The 16,072-nt window shown below is 54.0% G+C and overlaps 1 protein-coding gene across 3 annotated transcripts in view; it reads right to left on the reverse strand.

Moving 5' to 3' along the window:
- Positions 1-4,929: 4,929 nt before the first annotated feature.
- DGKK (diacylglycerol kinase kappa) overlaps positions 4,930-16,072 on the reverse strand; it is a 149,804-nt gene continuing 138,661 nt past the window's right edge. Inside the window, exons 27-30 of one of the 3 annotated variants that reach the window (XM_074964311.1) lie at positions 14,072-14,188; positions 12,581-12,692; positions 10,003-10,133; positions 4,930-7,939 (exon numbers count right to left, since the gene is read on the reverse strand). In XM_074964311.1, coding sequence (XP_074820412.1) covers positions 7,865-7,939; positions 10,003-10,133; positions 12,581-12,692; positions 14,072-14,188 — 435 coding nt within the window. In that variant the 3' untranslated portion in view covers positions 4,930-7,864. Of the gene's footprint in view, positions 7,940-10,002; positions 10,134-12,580; positions 12,693-14,071; positions 14,192-16,072 lie in introns of all 3 variants that reach the window. The other 2 variants (XM_074964310.1, XM_074964312.1) reach the window with 2 other exon arrangements.

The following is a 16,072-nucleotide window of genomic DNA, read 5'->3' on the forward strand; positions in this document are numbered from 1 at the left end:
CAGTGGCCATGCATCCCAAAACCCTCCTTATAGCACCACTGCCTGAGCCAGCTGTTGATCATCATAATCTTGTCACATCTTTGTTGCCCTTCCCTAGGCACAGGCAGAATCCCACTGAAGATCATCTGAGCCTCAATTTCCTTAAGCGTCTTCCCCAGCCTGGTATAGTCTCCCTTGATACATTCCAGCGAGAATCTAGCTGTATCATTTGTTCCCACATGAAGGACAATCAGTGGATTCTTTCCTGCTCCCATTAGGATCCTCTTCAGCCTCAGGTCCACATCCCATATTTTAGCGCCCAGCGGACAGCACACCCTTCTGTTCTCTGGATCAGCTCTGGTGACAGACCTGTCTATTCTTCTCAGTAAGGAGTCCCCAATCATGTAGACCTGCCTTTTCCTGTTGATGGTGTGATTCTCCGGTCTATCCCCTACTCCCTCTGGCTGCAAGTCCTCTTGATTCCTATTCTCCCTTGCAATCCTCTGCAACTCATCCCGTATCCTCCTTGGGCTCATATTTGGTGTTATCTCCATTGACTCTTCCCCTCTTCCTATAGGACTAGCTGGTCTTCTCTTCTTCCTTGCCCTCTCACCTTCAGTGACCACCTGCTGTGTCCCTTCTTCATTTTCCAACTCTGCAAACCTGTTCCTGAGCTCTGTTTCTCCTTCACTAGTCAGTCTTTTCCTCTGCCTGGTTCTCTTAGTCACGTGCTTCCACTGTCCACTTTCCTCACCCAGCAGTCTCCCCTCAGCGTTCTTTGGTCCTGCTTCCATCTGTAAATCTGAGCTTTTCCCTTCAGCCTCCTCATGTCTTTGCTCCATCATCTGCTTGACCCTCCCTCCCCCCCTTCTAAACTCAACCAGAGTTTCCACCTGCATCTCCAATCCTCAGATCTTTTCTTCCATCAGGCAGCATTTCATGCAGACAAAACTCTTTTCAGGTACCCCTTGCAGGATTCTGTACATACCGCAGCTTCCACATCCAGTCATCTTCACTGTGTCTTCCACTGCTTGGGTCACTACCACTGCTGCTCTGTATCTGTCACAGCCTTCCCACCTAAGTCCTGTTGGTCCAGGAAACATACACCAACCTTAAACACCCCCACCCACAGCAAAACAAACCCCCAGTGAGCACCACACCACTGCCAGAACATCACACACTCCCTTCACTAGCCTGTCTGTTCCTCTGCCTGGTTCTCCTAGTCTTCCCCCAGCAAACTCCCCTGTTCACAGCTCTGACAACACCTTGCAGCACCATGTGAACTGTTGCAGGGTGAATGCTGCTCCCACCTAGCTCCATCCCTGCTGCCCCATAGCCCAGCCTAGTGCTGCATGTGAGTAACGCACAGAGGGCTCGCTAAGGCTGCAGGTTTGTCACTGCATGGGGCTCAGGGCACTGGGAACCCAGCTCCCTCCCACTGTGGCTAGCTGCAGCCAGCCTGGCTCTGCATGTGGGCTGGGGGAGGCAGAGTTATGGAGTAAAATGGAGCCTGGCTCACTCTGGACTGGAATCGTTTCTAAACTAGACCATGGCTGGAAGCATTAGGAGGGGCAGAACTGGGGCCCTCAACCAGCCCCTCCCATTGCAGTGTTTTGGGTGGTCAATGATGCAAACACCCCAATGCTCCCTACCATAAAGGCTGTGGTAACTACAATCAGCCTGATGGTGTGCAATGCTGGGCAGCCCCCACCCCCATCCGGTGGGGCTGGACTCAGGCTGTTCCTCCAAGGCCTGAACAACACATCAGCGGGTGGCTTCCCAGCACAGTGCCAGGGGTGGGGTGCTACAGGGGGCATGGGGAATAAGTGGGAAGCTGTTCTCTTTAGCTCACGCGTATGAAACAGAGCAATGCTGTTAGGCCAGGGGCTGCTGGTCAGGCCCTGGCCCTCTTGCGTGTGCTGGGCAGGGAGTTACTCAGGTTGAGGTAAACTGGTCTCTAACAATACCAGTTGCCTCCCCTCCCACACTTCTCTATCCAGAGGGACAATAGGCCCCTCTCCCCTATGGTAGCCCTATTACATCTTTCTGTGTTTTGTGTGTGTATACACAGCAGCTAACCCCACATTGTCCTCTGTGACTAGGCCTCCTAGCTACTACCATAATCATTAATAGCCACAACTGCTATGCTTTTTTTCTTAAAGCCCCAGGTCCTGGAGTCAGGGGATCAAGGGAATTGCAGCTATTCATTTTCAAGGTGAGCATCTAGTCATCGGGCTGGGGAGAAGCTTGACACTGACCCCTGAAAGACCCAGGCACCAAATGACCCCCAACATTTATTGTACCAAGATTTTGTGAGTTTTAGGCAGAGCTTATGCTTTGGGGGCCTGGCTTGAGTTTTAAGGGCTGGGGTTGGCCATCTGAGTGGCTCACTTGAAAGCTGAAATGACATTTCTCTGCTCCCCCTGGTATGACACTGCACTCTAGCATATTTTCATTAAATTATATAATGAATGTAATGTAACTGGAATATGCTTCATGCAAAAGGTCTCGTGTAAGGTATCATTACAAAGCTTATAATCTACTGTGTGGGGTCATCCTATTTGTATGTATGTTTCATTCTTGTATCTGAAACTAGAAATATAACTCTGAGGTCCCATTGTAATTATGTAAAGTGTGGGCTGTTGATGGTGGTTTGGAATTTTGATGTCTCCTATTAACCAGGACAATTGACTGTAAATGGTTCTGTTTCTTTGTAAGTCTTCCTGTATACCTGTGGGCTGCCAAGTGGGTAATGAAGTCTTACAGTGACATGTGACCATGTCACCTGAACTAGAATCCATCTTTAACCTGGTACTTTTCCATTCAGAAGGAGGGGTGCGAATGCAGAGAGGGACAAAGGATTCCCCCCTTGTGCAAAAGATGTTTATATAAGGGGGTTGAACAGAGCAAAGGGGGCTGCAGTCATGAGCAATCCCCTAGCTACCACCTGAGCTGGAACAAGGGCTCTACCAGGGGAAAGGATTGTGCCCAGACTAGGAAGGTGTTCAGTCTGTGAAAACAGCTTACTGAAACATCTCTGAGGGTGACATTTAATCTGTAATCAGTTTTCTTACTGTATTTGGCTTAGACTTGCATGTTTTATTCTATTTTGCTTGGTAATTCACTTTGTTCTGTCTATTATTACTTGGGACAACTTATGGGAGGAGGGATAGCTCAGTGGTTTGAGCATTAGCCTCCTAAACCCAGGGTTGTGAGCTCAATCCTTGAGGGGGCCATTTAGGGATCTGGGGCAAAAATTGGGGATTGGTCCTGCTTTGAGCAGGGGGTTGGACCAGATGACCTCCTTAGGTCCCTTCCAACCCTGATATTCTATGAAATCCTACTTTTTGTATTTAATAGAATCACTTCTTACTTATCAGAGTATTAATATGGGGGAGGGGGCAAATAGCTGTGCATATCTCTCGATCAGCGTTATAGAGGGCAAACAATTTGAGTTTATCCTGTATAAGCTTTATACAGGGTAAAAGGGATTTATTTGGGGTTTGGATCCCATTGGGAGTTGGGTATCTGAGCGCTGGAGACAGGAGCACTTCTTAAGCGGTTTTCAGTTAAGCCTGCAGCTTTGGGGGGACGTGGTTCAGACCTCGGTCTGGGTTTGCAGCAAGCAAGCAAGCGTGTCTGGCTCAAACCGGGCAGGCGACTGAAGTCCCAAGCTGGCACAGGAAACAGGCTCCGAGATAGTCTCAGCACATCAGGTGGCAGTCCCAAAAGGGGTTTTCTGTGATCGAACCCCTCACACCTGGAATCCAGCCTGTCCCCTCAACTAGCCCAAGCCGCACCAGTAAAACCACACGCAAATGTTTCCATCATTTTTAATCTTTTACATTTAGCAAACTCCCCACCCCAAACTCTGCAGGCTGGGTGTAGCTGGCCCACTGCCTCCTTCCATTCCTGCCTTCAGCCTGCCCATAACAAACAGGCTAAGACACAGTCAAGCAAAACTCAAGGGCAGAGGTTTTTTTTTTGGAGGGGGGGAAGGGTCTCCAATCTTCTCACCTACTGCTGCCTCCACTCTTGCTTCCCAGCCCTCTGCTTCTGATCAGCCAGTACCTGCCCCACCCCCCACCACTGGACAGTAGCGTAAGGCCACAGAGGATTTCACAAACACTGCTGACAGTGCATGGGGCTGGCTGCTTTTGGCCTAGGTCCTGGGTCTCACTGCAATGAAGCCTCTCCCTGGCACGACTTAATTTACAGTAGGGCAGGAGCTGCTGCTGCTGCCAGCATCTGGCCAATTCAGTTACCAACACACATAAATGTCCTGTTAATATAAACAGGCTGCTTCTGGCTCCAGCCTCCCACAGCAGGGGCCCCCATCAGCTGTACTGGGCCACTGGCTGAGGCCAGAGATCAGAGGGGAGCCCACTTTCTTGTCTGACTAAATTTGGTGCAAACTGAGGAGGCTAGGACAAGTTCTTCTTGCTCCTGGCCTCGGGGCTAAACCCTGTTCCTGGGCAGTGATGCCATTAGGTGTCCCCTGCTTAGCAGTCTTGAAGGTGTGGGTGGCACCTGCTGACCTGAGCTCTGTAGGGACTTATCACTGCAGGAACAGCAGCATGTGGGGCAGTGCTCCCATTACAGCCCTGCCTCTTGGGGAGTTGCAGGAAGGAGATGAATGGTGCCAGGTCGGCCTAATGGTGATTTATGCTCAGTTTGGACCAAGCTGAGGGAGACACCCTGTCCCTGGGGCTGCATGAAGGGTAGAAGGGCAGTGTCGAACCCCCTCCCCCTGCATTATGTGGTGACCAGAGGGAGCATTGCAGTAGCCTAACCGTTCTGGCCTTTCCCATCCCAGGCTCTTACCCCTCCCCCCTGGGCCCAGCCTAGCCCAGCCCATGCTATGGAGACTATATAGGGCAGCAGCTACCTCTGGGGAAATGGTCATTTAAACACCCCCATGTACACCCTCCCCCCACCCCATCCCTACATTCACAGTCACTATACACACCACCCACTGGATCACAGGTTAGCGCACAAGAGTTCAGCACTACCCCACCCAGCCTGCAGAGAGCACAGGCAGGCTGTTTCCCTTGACACCTGCCCCAGCCTCCTGGGTGCATGGCTCTATCTGGGGCACACGCAGCAGGACAAAGGTGGGTGATGGAGGTACGACTCCAACCCTCACAAGACAATCCCCAAAGCCAGGCCCTATAACTCGCTCTGTGGGGACCAGGGCTGGTCCAGGCAGTGATATTACAATACATTCATAAGTGATTCATTGCACTGCCATCCAGTGTTAACACACAGCTCCCCTCCGCACTTGGGGCCATTGCACAAGAGTCCATGGCGGCTGTGTTTAATGCTTTGTCCTAACAGCAGATTTGCTGGAGGGTGGCTGGTTCCTGGCTCCTCCATGGAGTGATACGCAAAGGCCATGGCAGTGGTGGGTATCCCAGGTCAGTCCATGCTGCTCTGGCCTTCTCCCGCTGCTTCACCAGTTCTTGGACTGCAGCCACAGTGGCACTTTTAAGCAGAACATGGCACCAGTGGGTGAAATGCAGTCCCAGGTGGGCCCAGCTCCTAGTCAGAAGGAAACACCTTTTTGCATTGAGGCGACCCTGTTAGTGCTGTCCGTGGGCCAGTGGCAATACTGCTGTAGAGCAAAACCCAGCCCTTAAGGAACGGGTTTCATCCCCCGAAGCTGTAGGAACTTTAGGACAAAGCTTAAAGCATAAGATTTCCTCCCAGCCCCATTACTGCAGGGCCAGTGCCATGTGTGTGTCTCAGTGTAATGGGAAAGCTCATCTCTTCAGAAGTGGCCACTCCTTTTGGGTGTCCAACAGGAAGCACCCTGAGTTTGATTCTCACAAATGCTGGGCCCTGCCATGCCAGCAGGCATCAGCAGAAGGTGTGAGCTGTTAGCCCCTCTGGAATAATCAATCTCCAGGCAGCTTACATTGGACATCCACAATGGGCAGTTGCTTGAAATTTTGGACTCAAGTTTAAGTGATTTCTCACCTTTCCCAGTGAGTGGGAGGGTTTAATGCTGGCTCCTCATAAAGGCCTGGGGATGGGTCAATTATAGAGCTGATTAGACGACATCACAAGGGGTGGGAAACTTTTTTTACCAGTTTTTCAATATTTCAAGGAGATTTTTTCAAAATCAAATAATTTCCTCCCACCTTCATGACTGCCTCTTCCTTTTGTATCACTGTTCTGGGGCAATGAAGCTGGGAGGTGACTCTTTATTACATTGAGCAGGGCAATTTTTCCAAATTAACATCAAAGCGCGAGGAAGAGATCAGAGGCCTCCGACTACCAGAGGAGCATTGGTGGCTGGTAATTGTCAGAGGCTGGAGTACCTGCTGCACCAACCTAGTCCAGTTCAATCCAGGACAGAATAAATTACAGGTTTACATCTCACTGCAATAAATATGTTTTCTCTGAAACTATTTACAGAGTTTAAATACATTTTATGGCTGAATAACAGTGGAGCAGGGTGGGAGGTTGGGTTTTGTTTTTTTTTTTGTGGTGTATTTCACTATTACAACTTCCAAAGCTGCCATATTGAAATGTCAGAAGGTTCTCGAGCCTGCGTAAGCTGGTCCCCCTCGATGCCTGGAAGGAGCCCCCTCCTCTGCTCCAGGCTAGGAGGAGCCTTGAGTTCCCCATTTTTACTTCGCAGAAGCCTCTTGAATGGCACTGAATGGTGGCAGGGAACGTGAGCTGCCTTTGGGTGCGACGGACAGTGGGAGGCCTGATCTCAGGTGGGGCTCACGAGGCTAACGTGCCCCTGGGATCAATGGGAGTCAGGTCTGGAACCCAAGAGATTTGGTATTCAGAGGAGGGAACCAACATGCTACCCATGTAGTGCCGTGAGGCTAAAGGGATCTCCATCACCTCTGGCTCAAAACAACCAAGCCAAGAGGAATGAGGGCCGGTGGGCCAGGACAAGGGTCCAGTTGTCTCAGCAGACAACCCAATACGCCCCAGTACTGCTGGAGGAACCAGCTACATTCCATAGGCAGGAAACTGGCAAACTAAAGCAATATACACACACGCTGCTCTGAGCGGCCTTTGGACGAGACGCGGGCAGGAAAGGTGGCCCAGCATGCACTGTACCCTTCCAGGACAGGATACGCTGCCACGAGCCCAAACGTATCACAGCTTTGAAATGAAGACTAGAAAAGCCATGGTGCCGGTGAGGCATGCCCTAGTGCCCGTTCCCCCATAGCCCTGTCAAAGAGGCACTGTCCCTCCCTGAAGGTGGGACATGAGGACTCGTAGCCTTTGACACTGTCGAGTGTTCTGCCTCCGATGGGCCCCAGCTGGCGCCGTAATCTCACAGATCTGGCCATTTCATGGCGTTTGCTCACACCTCACCACTTGCTGCTGGCTGCCTGCTCTCACCTGACTCCGTCTCCTTCACATTGAAGCCTGAAAGTAGCCAACTAAATGTGATTCAGCTGCTATGGAAACCTGGCAACCCCAGCAGCACACATACAGCTTGATCCTTCCTTCTTGCTCACAGGTACGTATGGAAATGAACTGCTGACCTGAAACCATCAAGCACAGAAACCAAAACCACAAGGGCAATCAAGGGCAAAGACGCACAGACCAATGATCTTTGGCAAACATGGAAATGTAAACTCTTCAGGGGCACGCTTGAGAGTGGTGATGAGAAATGTTCTAGTGTAAGGATTCCACAGCATCCAGTTCTGGGCCGTTTGCTGATGGGATGCATCTGCATCAGGAACAAACATGCTTGAGAACAGATGCCTAGGTGTTTAGCGTTCTAGAATGACTGTGAAGTTGCTAGTGTTCTAGAGTGCCTGTTCTAGATTTCAGGTTCTAGAGGGCCCATCCAGAATTAAGATTCCTCATCACGGTCACTGGCCGCATTCTTTTCCCTTTATATACTTTGCTAGGGATGGCTGCTGATGTCTTTAATTCCCTGGAGAATCCTCTTCATATGGCCCACCTTTGTTATCCCCAGATCCTGAATAAAAGAAGAGAGGAGAAAGTGTGGGTTGAATAAACACGCACCTGACAAATACACATACACAAATACTGTGCAGGCTGAGGAGGCAGCAAGTCGGGGGAGCGGGGCAGCATGTGTGTACTGGGCAGGCAGGAGGCTGGCGGAATGGGGCGGGGTGTGTGTACCAAGCAGGCAGGATTGCGGGGCAGGCCCGGTGTACTGGGTAGGCAGGTGGCAGGCCAGTCAGGGGAGTGGGGCAGGGCATGTGTACCAGGTAGGCAGGGGGCAAGCTGGTCGGGGGAGTGGTGCAGGGTGTGTGAACTGGGCAGGCAGGAGGCTGGGAGGATCAGGGAGTGGGGTAGGGTGTGTGTACCAGGCAGGCAGGGGTAGTGGGGCAGGGCCTGTGTACTGGGCAAGCAGGTGGCAGGCTGCTCAGGTGAGTGAGCAGGGCATGTGAATCAGGCAGGCACGGGGCTGACAGGATGGGGGAGTGGGGCAGGGTGTGTTTACTGGTCAGGCAGAGGTAGCGGGGCAGGGCCTGTGTACTGGGCAAGCAGGTTGCAAGCTGGTCAGGGAAGTGGGGCAGGGCATGATGTGAACCAGGCAGGCAGGGGGCTGGCAGGATGGGGGAGCGGGGCAGGGCCTGTGTACTGGGCAGACAGGGGGCAGGCTGGTCGGGGGAATGGGGCAAGCTAATGTGCACCAGGCAGATGGGACAGGCTGGTTGGGGGAGAGAAGCAGGGCATGTGAAACGGGCAGGCAGGGGGCAGGCGAGTGGGACAGGGCATGGTTACGGGGCAGGCAGAGGGCAGGCTGGTTGGGGGTGCTGGGCAGGGCTTGTGTACCAGGGAGGCAGGAGGGAGGCTGGTCAGGGGAATGAGGTAAGGTATCTGAACCAGGCAGGCTGAGGGGGCAGCAGCTCGGAGGAGCAGGGCAGGGAGTGTGTACTGGGCAGGCAGGTGTCAGGCTGGTCAGGAGACTGGAACATGGTGTGTGAACTGGGGCAGGCAGGGCGCTGGTAGGAGTGGGGCAGGGCATGTGTACTGGGCAGACAGGGCTGGTCGGGGGAGCGGGGCTGGGCTGGTTGAAAAATTGTAGTTCGATGTTTTCCGTCGGAAAATGCTGTTTCGGCTAAACTGAAATTTTTATGAAATCAGATGGATTTTGACAAAAGTTTCCACAAAAAATGTGACATTTCAACAATTAAAAAAAAGAACTCTTCAAGTTATCCAGGCTCTAATGTCCGTGTGAATCAATGGCAGGCTGGCGCCAAGCACCGGTGTGGATTTGGCCCTCAGTGTATTAACTGGAGGAACAGCTGTTTTCAGTAGCCTAGAGAAATGATTCCAGGCTAATGGCACAGCTGCTCCTTCAGAGCAGGGTGCAGTCTCCACGGCCCAATTCAGCTCTGGGCCTGTCTGCCAGGAAGAGACCTACTGCTACCAGATGTGATAGGGACACCTGCTCAGTAGGCAATTCTCCCACTCCCCACCCCAAACCTCCTCTCAGCTCATTTCACCTGGCTTCCTAGGAATGAGCATGACCCTGTGTCCTGGGGGTGGTAGGCTCTGGATCCCATTCCCAAGCCCCACCTTCACTCGGGTGTTTCATTGATCACCCGGGCCAGGTAGCTGGAGGAGATGAATGGAGGTTTGGCTTGTGCTATGGAGTCCCTGGCTGGGAGTCACCATCCCACCCCCTGGCTGCGGGAAGCCGGGGCTGTGCAGCAACACCATGCCTCCCCTGGTTCTCAAGGAGCCCGTATTCTGATGGCGTGGCACCACCCACAGCGAAATGCAAATACACTGACTCATAGGGCAGGTGCAGCATGCAAGTGCAGCCCCGCCGTTGCCATTCAAGTGCCGTGCCAATGACTGGGTTCCAGGTGAAGGGCTAACATGCCAACGCAGCCCTGCCAATGCAATTCCAAGCTGGCTTACAATCATTCTATGGTTTTCTGCCAGGAGCCAGGCTGCACCAATCAGGTGGCATTCTGCCCATAACTGTGCCCATGCAGCTCAATGGGGCACTGGTGGAGAGAGCCACGCTGCCGCAGTCAGAAAAGCAAGTCATGCGAGTACCTTCAAGTCTCTTCTCTCCAGCAGGATCAGCTCTGAGCCCTGGATGTCATGGTGGAAAAAAATGTCTTTGTATTCCCCTAAGCCAAGCGTGTCCAGCCAGGCCGCCACCTCCTCAGCGCCCCATTTCTCCACTAGCAAAAAGGGAAAGCAAAGACGATCGACTCAGCAGCGAAAAGTGGGCAGAGGCGCAGCCGAAAGCAACACGCGCACACACAGGGAAGCACAAAGCCAGGCAGGGTGAGAGCGCAGGCAGCAGGCAGCAGCATTCCAGCATGGCAGGATCGCAGGCCTGGGGCTCGGGTGCCACCCGCACCCCCAGATGGAAACGCTCCCTTGCTACAGCCAGGATCTGTTCCAGGCAGCTCTGCTCAGGAGAGGGGCCCTGCCGGAATCCCATTGATTTCTGCTCCCTCACCTCCCTAGCACAGGGACTATTCCCAAAGCAACCCAGGGTCTCACAACCCGGCCCATCTCTATTTCCTACATGGACAGCAGCACGAGAGCTGGGATTGGGGTAGTAGGTGACCTGGAGGGTGCAGATTTGGCCCTGGAGGTCACGTGACCTGCGACAGCTGTTTCAGTATGGCTCACAGTTCTTTTTGAGAGCATCAACCTAACATGCTGCATGGAGAGCCAGGCGCCTGCAAAGGGACGCCTTAGCCCAGCAGGGGCACAGAACCATTGCAGTGAGTCTATCATGTGTGGTGCCCAGTGAGAGGGAAAAAGGCCGGTGGGCTGTGAACGGTTCCACTCATGCCCAGAAAAGGGGTTTCCCCCACCTGCTTTCCCTGCAAAACATCAGGAATGCTAGAGCTGGCCTCCCCATTCTCAGTGGAGGGCTTAGAAATGTGCTCTGGGGCCTGGGGAGAGCTAAGGCCTAACAGTCACTGAAGTTCGAGCCATGTGCGTATGGCCCAGTTCTCACGTCCACCATGAGCAGCGCACGGCTCACACAATGGCTGGGACAAGCGCTAGCCTGAACGATGCACGTGACCCAACAGGATGCTGATGGTCAAACCGATCCCCTGAGCCCGCAGGAATGAAAAGCAAAACCAAACCTGCCAGCTGCGATTTAGGAGTGCCCTGCTCACGTGTCCCTGATAGGGAAGAAGGCGCAGTACCAGAGCCATGCAGCACAGAGCTGCTGTGCCCCCAGGGCCCCACGTCTCGGGACACACAGCTCGGGACTCTGATCTCTTCAAGAGACCAAGCTGTGTGGTGAGAACAGAGGCCAAGCACTGGTCTCAGGAGCTGAGTTGCTCACCCCTTACACTCCCCTCCAAGGGGTCAGGAGGCAGAGCCCCTTGCCCCATACGCTCCCCTCCGAGGCCCCGGGAGACCCTGCCCCGTACGCTCCCCTTCATGGCCCCAGCACTCCAGAGACATTTCCACACAAAACACTGGCATAAGAACGATCATACTGGGTCAGACCAAAGATCCATCTAGCCCAGTATCCTGTCTTCCAACAGAGGCCAATGCCAGGTGCTTCAGAGGGAATGAATAAAAAAGGGCAGTTATCAAGTGAGCCATACCCTGTCGCCCATTCCCAGCTTCTGGCAAACAGAGGCTAGGGACACTTGTAGCTTGTTTCAAAAGCCCTGAGGCTAGGGTTCTCCGTTCCCTTTACAGCTGCTGCAGCCCTGCAAACTCCCTGGGAGACAGAAGAACGGGGTATGGCCTGAAAGCCAGCCTGCATGCGGATGGCCAGGGGGCATAGGGAGGCCCCCTGAGCGGGCATGGGAGTAATGCACTAGGGCTAGATCTGAGAGTACCGCAACATTGCCTAGTCCAGCCCATGCCCCCGGGGGAGCCCATTTACTGATGGGCTCAGGGTCACGAAGCGAGTGTGACAGAGCTGAGGTGAAAACGGACTGCCGAGCCTGTGCACCGACCACCAGCCCTTGCTCCCAATAAGGAACCAAGGCACCAGGAGGAAGCCCTGAACTCTCCATGCCTGAGACTTGCTGAGGAGATTCTCCTGCCTGCACCAGGGGGCCGGGACATGGAGTGGGGCTGAGGGCCAGACTCGGGCAAGCGAGGCAGCCGGGGCTGGGAGACTCAGCACTGGGTCTGTTTGCAAAGCTGGTGCCAATGCGGGAGGACAGTCAAACCCGTCTGAGAGGGTTCGGACCACAAGTCCCACAGCAAGTCAACGGGACATGCTCCTAAATCCCCTAGACACTTTGGAAAATCCTCCCATGAGGCACATTTCTTTCTAAACTCCATTTTTATAACTCCCTCCTCTGAGAGAGGAGCTTTGAGCTGACAACCCAGCAAGCTGTGCCCCTTGCCCTGTGCCAGTCACTCCATCCTCAGCATGGTTCAGTGCCTGGCTGCAATCAGAGCCAGCCTGGCGGGCAGAGGGGCAGGCAGTCCTGCGGCGCTGCTCTAGACAGGTTCGCAGCCTGCCCTGCTCACCTTGTCTAAGTGCCCTCCAGCGACACAACACCATGGTACAGATTTACTCTGGCTGCAGTAGTGTACCTGGTTGGTAGCATGGCAGGTCCAGGACATTCCCTAGTGCTTGGGAGGCGGAGGCTGCTTTGCCTGTCTAGCCCACTGCTCCGGAGAGATTTACCTGGGATCATGCTGTTGGATTTCAGCTTCTGAAACTTAACCTTGTCCTTCTTGGGCTTGGGAATGTTGATCCGTAGCTTCAGGCTGCTCTTGCTGCTGCTCTCGGAGCTCTCCTGGTGCCCGAGGCCGGCAGAGAGGATAACGGGTTAGGTTCACAAGCCATGCATTTCATCTGTGCCACTCCATGCCCTCCTCAGATGCCCACCTCTCCCTGCCAGCAGCACGGGCCAGTGCTTAACCACACCTGGGTTCTATCCCAGCTCTGCCCTGGCATCCCCAGCACTGGCCGATGCGATTCAAGCCAGCCCAGATCCACCAGTCCTAGCGTCTGTGGAGGGTGTAGTCTAGTCAGGACACAGACGTTTTTACCACCGAACGGGGTTAGAACAGCGGTTCTCAAACTGTGGGTCAGGACCCCAAAGTAGGTTGCAACCCTGTTGTAATGAGGCCAGCAGGGCTGGTGTTAGACTTGCTGGGCTCCCTTGACGATAAACCCTCCTCTTGGACGGCCTGTGCCCCCAGGAACACAGCCACAAGAAGGGCACCAGAAGAGTCACCAGGAGAGAGCAGAACAGGCCCGATAAAGGCAGCTGCTGCACATGAGCAAGTGCCACTGAAGTCAATGGGAGTCTCTTGTACGTTTAGCTGCACTACCGGATGGAGAAATCCAGTACTGGTTCTTCATCTGCTCACAGGATGTGCACCTCTCCCTCCCCTGCCAGCCCTGATTCTCCGCTCTGGGCATCCCAGAGACACGTTGTGCTCCAAGTATTCCGGATTCCCCAAAAACCCCTGCCCCCTCCGAGCAGGCCCCATCATCGCAGCAACATCTGACACATGCGCAGCTGAGACTCCCAGTGCACCGTACAGAGGGGGATCTTATTCAGACTGGGCCCCTGCTGTGAAGAGATAATAATCTAAGGCCCTGATCCTGGCCTTCAATCAGGCCCATGAGGAGGCTCAGGACTCTAGTAGGACCCAAGCAAGGTCTGCCGGGGCAGATTTGACTGCAGGGTCAGGGCCAGAGTGAGGACAGCAGAGGAGGGAGGGGGAGGCGGGGAGAAGGAGGAAGGCAGACACAGATCTTGCAGTCTCTTGGGAGACTCATGCAAGAGTCTGGAGGCCCAAGTCCCATTTTATTTGCAATGGTTTATTGATTCTCAGGGCTCTGGGTGCTAAGCCCCCTGCAGAAGCACGGGGCTCAGGATGGATGTATATGAAGGGATGGGGGAGGGGATGGTCCAGTCTAACGCAAAGCCAGCTCAGTGGGATGGGAGGGGCTGGGCTGCGAAGGGCCCAGCGCAGGCTCGTTAACAGGGTCCTTGCCAAGGGTCACCCAAAGAGAACTCAGCTCCCCCGCTCTGGTCACTAGGCCAGGCTGCCTCACTGACTCTCCCTCCCTGGCTGCAATGGCATCAGGCAGGCTCCTGCCAGCATGGGGAGGAGGAGGAATGACCCACCAAACTGCCCCCGAGCGGCCCCATACACCCACCTCCTCGGCGGAGTTGATGATGGGCGCCAGCCAGTGGATGTCGGGCAGCCTCTGGAGCTCCTGGCTGACGGTGTTCAGGGCTCTCTGCAGCCCCTCCTCTTGCTGTGGGGAGTCCAGCTGCTGCGGGGATTGGGGGAGAGAGCCATGAGCGTCCCGTGCAGAGCTCATCGTGCGAGCGCGTGCCGTGGGTACCGCTGGAGAGGACGGGCAGGGACGATGCACTGACCTGCCTTACGGCTCCATCCGCTTGGGACTGGAGCTCAGCTAACCACAAGGATGAGCCCCGGGGAGGAAGTCTGCCCATTCCCCTTTGGGTTTCACTGCTGAGATTGATACCAGCCTCTGCTAGTTACCGATTGCTTGGCTGTCCGTTCCCATCATTCCCCCATCTCTCAAACAGCCCCCGTTGCTGGGACAGGAGGGCACCTGGGCTAAGGGACAAGGTCAAGGCCCCACATTTAGGTTTTGTAAAACCCGGGGCAAACTCCTGACTCTGTTGAAGTCAATCGCAGAACTTCCTCTGATGTCAGCGAGGCCAGGACTTCACCTTTACAGAACCTAAGCTCCCTGGGAGTGTTCCCTTTAGAAACAAAATCTCCAATGACAGCAGTATTTTGACTGGCTACTCCTGCAGTTACAATTGGGTACATGAAAGCCCTGCAGTGACACCAACTAAACCCAAATGACACTGACCAACTAACCTGCCTAAGATCAGAGATGCAAAAAGGCAGAGCAAAACTGGGTGTTAAATTGTCTCCATTCTCATCATGCCCAGAGTTCATAAAGGGAGGGGGAGGGGGCTATGTGTCTCTGAAATATTCTACTAAAACTTGGTGCTAAAGTAAAGAACAAGCATGATCCACCCGAGAACAGTGGGTGTCATGTTCCCTTCTAGTAGCTTGAGCTCACAGAGAAAGCCAGCCTGCTACTGCTAACAGCTAGCAGAGTGACTCTCTTAGCTCCAGAGGCTGAAGTCTATGCTTGTGGGGCTGAACTTCCCAGGTCCAAACCCTGCTGCCATTCCCTGCCCAACTTCATGAAAGCAGACTGGGAATGAACATCCTGTTCACAGAATGAACATCCTGTTCACAGAATGAGTCTGGCATAAAACCCGGCAAAGATCTTTCAAGACCCACCTCTGCTTTGGCTGTTCCAAATTCATGGTCCAGGGCACTGCTGGGGTCTTTCCAGCAGTGTCCTGGAACCCTGAGCACTCACGCAGAGTTCAGTTCTCAGTCGAGTATCAGGATCTGACAATGAATTGAACAGAGAGCCAGCATGTGACCGCCATGGGGCTAACTAACTGCCTCAGGGCCAGCGTTGGGGGTGTGGCGTCATGGTGCCAGGTGGCGTGGAAGAGGCCTGTTGGTAGCTGTCTTCAAAGCCACAGAGAATTGCCCTTCTGCAGCAGCCTGGAATGCACTGGGAAGGCTGCTTAGCTCAGGGATAACTGAACCCCCTGCCTGTGTCAAGAAGTGGGGACATCAAGGACAAGTTTTGATCACTGGCGCAACAAGCTCATTGCCACTTTAAACAGAACTGGGAGAGGAGGGAGCTCGTGATGGAAGTTCCATCTTCTGGTTAGTTTGTATGGAAATGGAGCAAGGGAAAGAGCTGCACTCCCGGTGGAGCTTCTGGGGGTGGGGTGGGGGGGATTTAACCGTCCTGTTAAAGCCATTCTCCCCTCTTCACACACTCCCTGCCCAGGCAGGGAGAGCTGAAGGAAACAGCTCCGGCTGCACCTCTGATGCCATATCTGGCTGGGTTCCTGTGCGGTGCAGGGTGCCTGGGAGCAGCGTGGCACACAGAGTTGGCATGCAGGGGAACAGGTGCTGCTAGGAGGTGGCACACAGCACAGCCTGGTTCCAAGAGGAACAGGGAGGAACAGCGGGCATCCACCTGTTTGGGAAATAACTGCCTCATCCAGTCAGCTCCAGGCACGGAGAGTGGCATAGCATTTGTGTCACCCACACCTCTCACTACAGACCACCGAGCTGGCAG

This window comes from Natator depressus, chromosome 9, assembly GCF_965152275.1.
Source record: "Natator depressus isolate rNatDep1 chromosome 9, rNatDep2.hap1, whole genome shotgun sequence".
Lineage (NCBI taxonomy): Eukaryota > Metazoa > Chordata > Testudines > Cheloniidae > Natator > Natator depressus.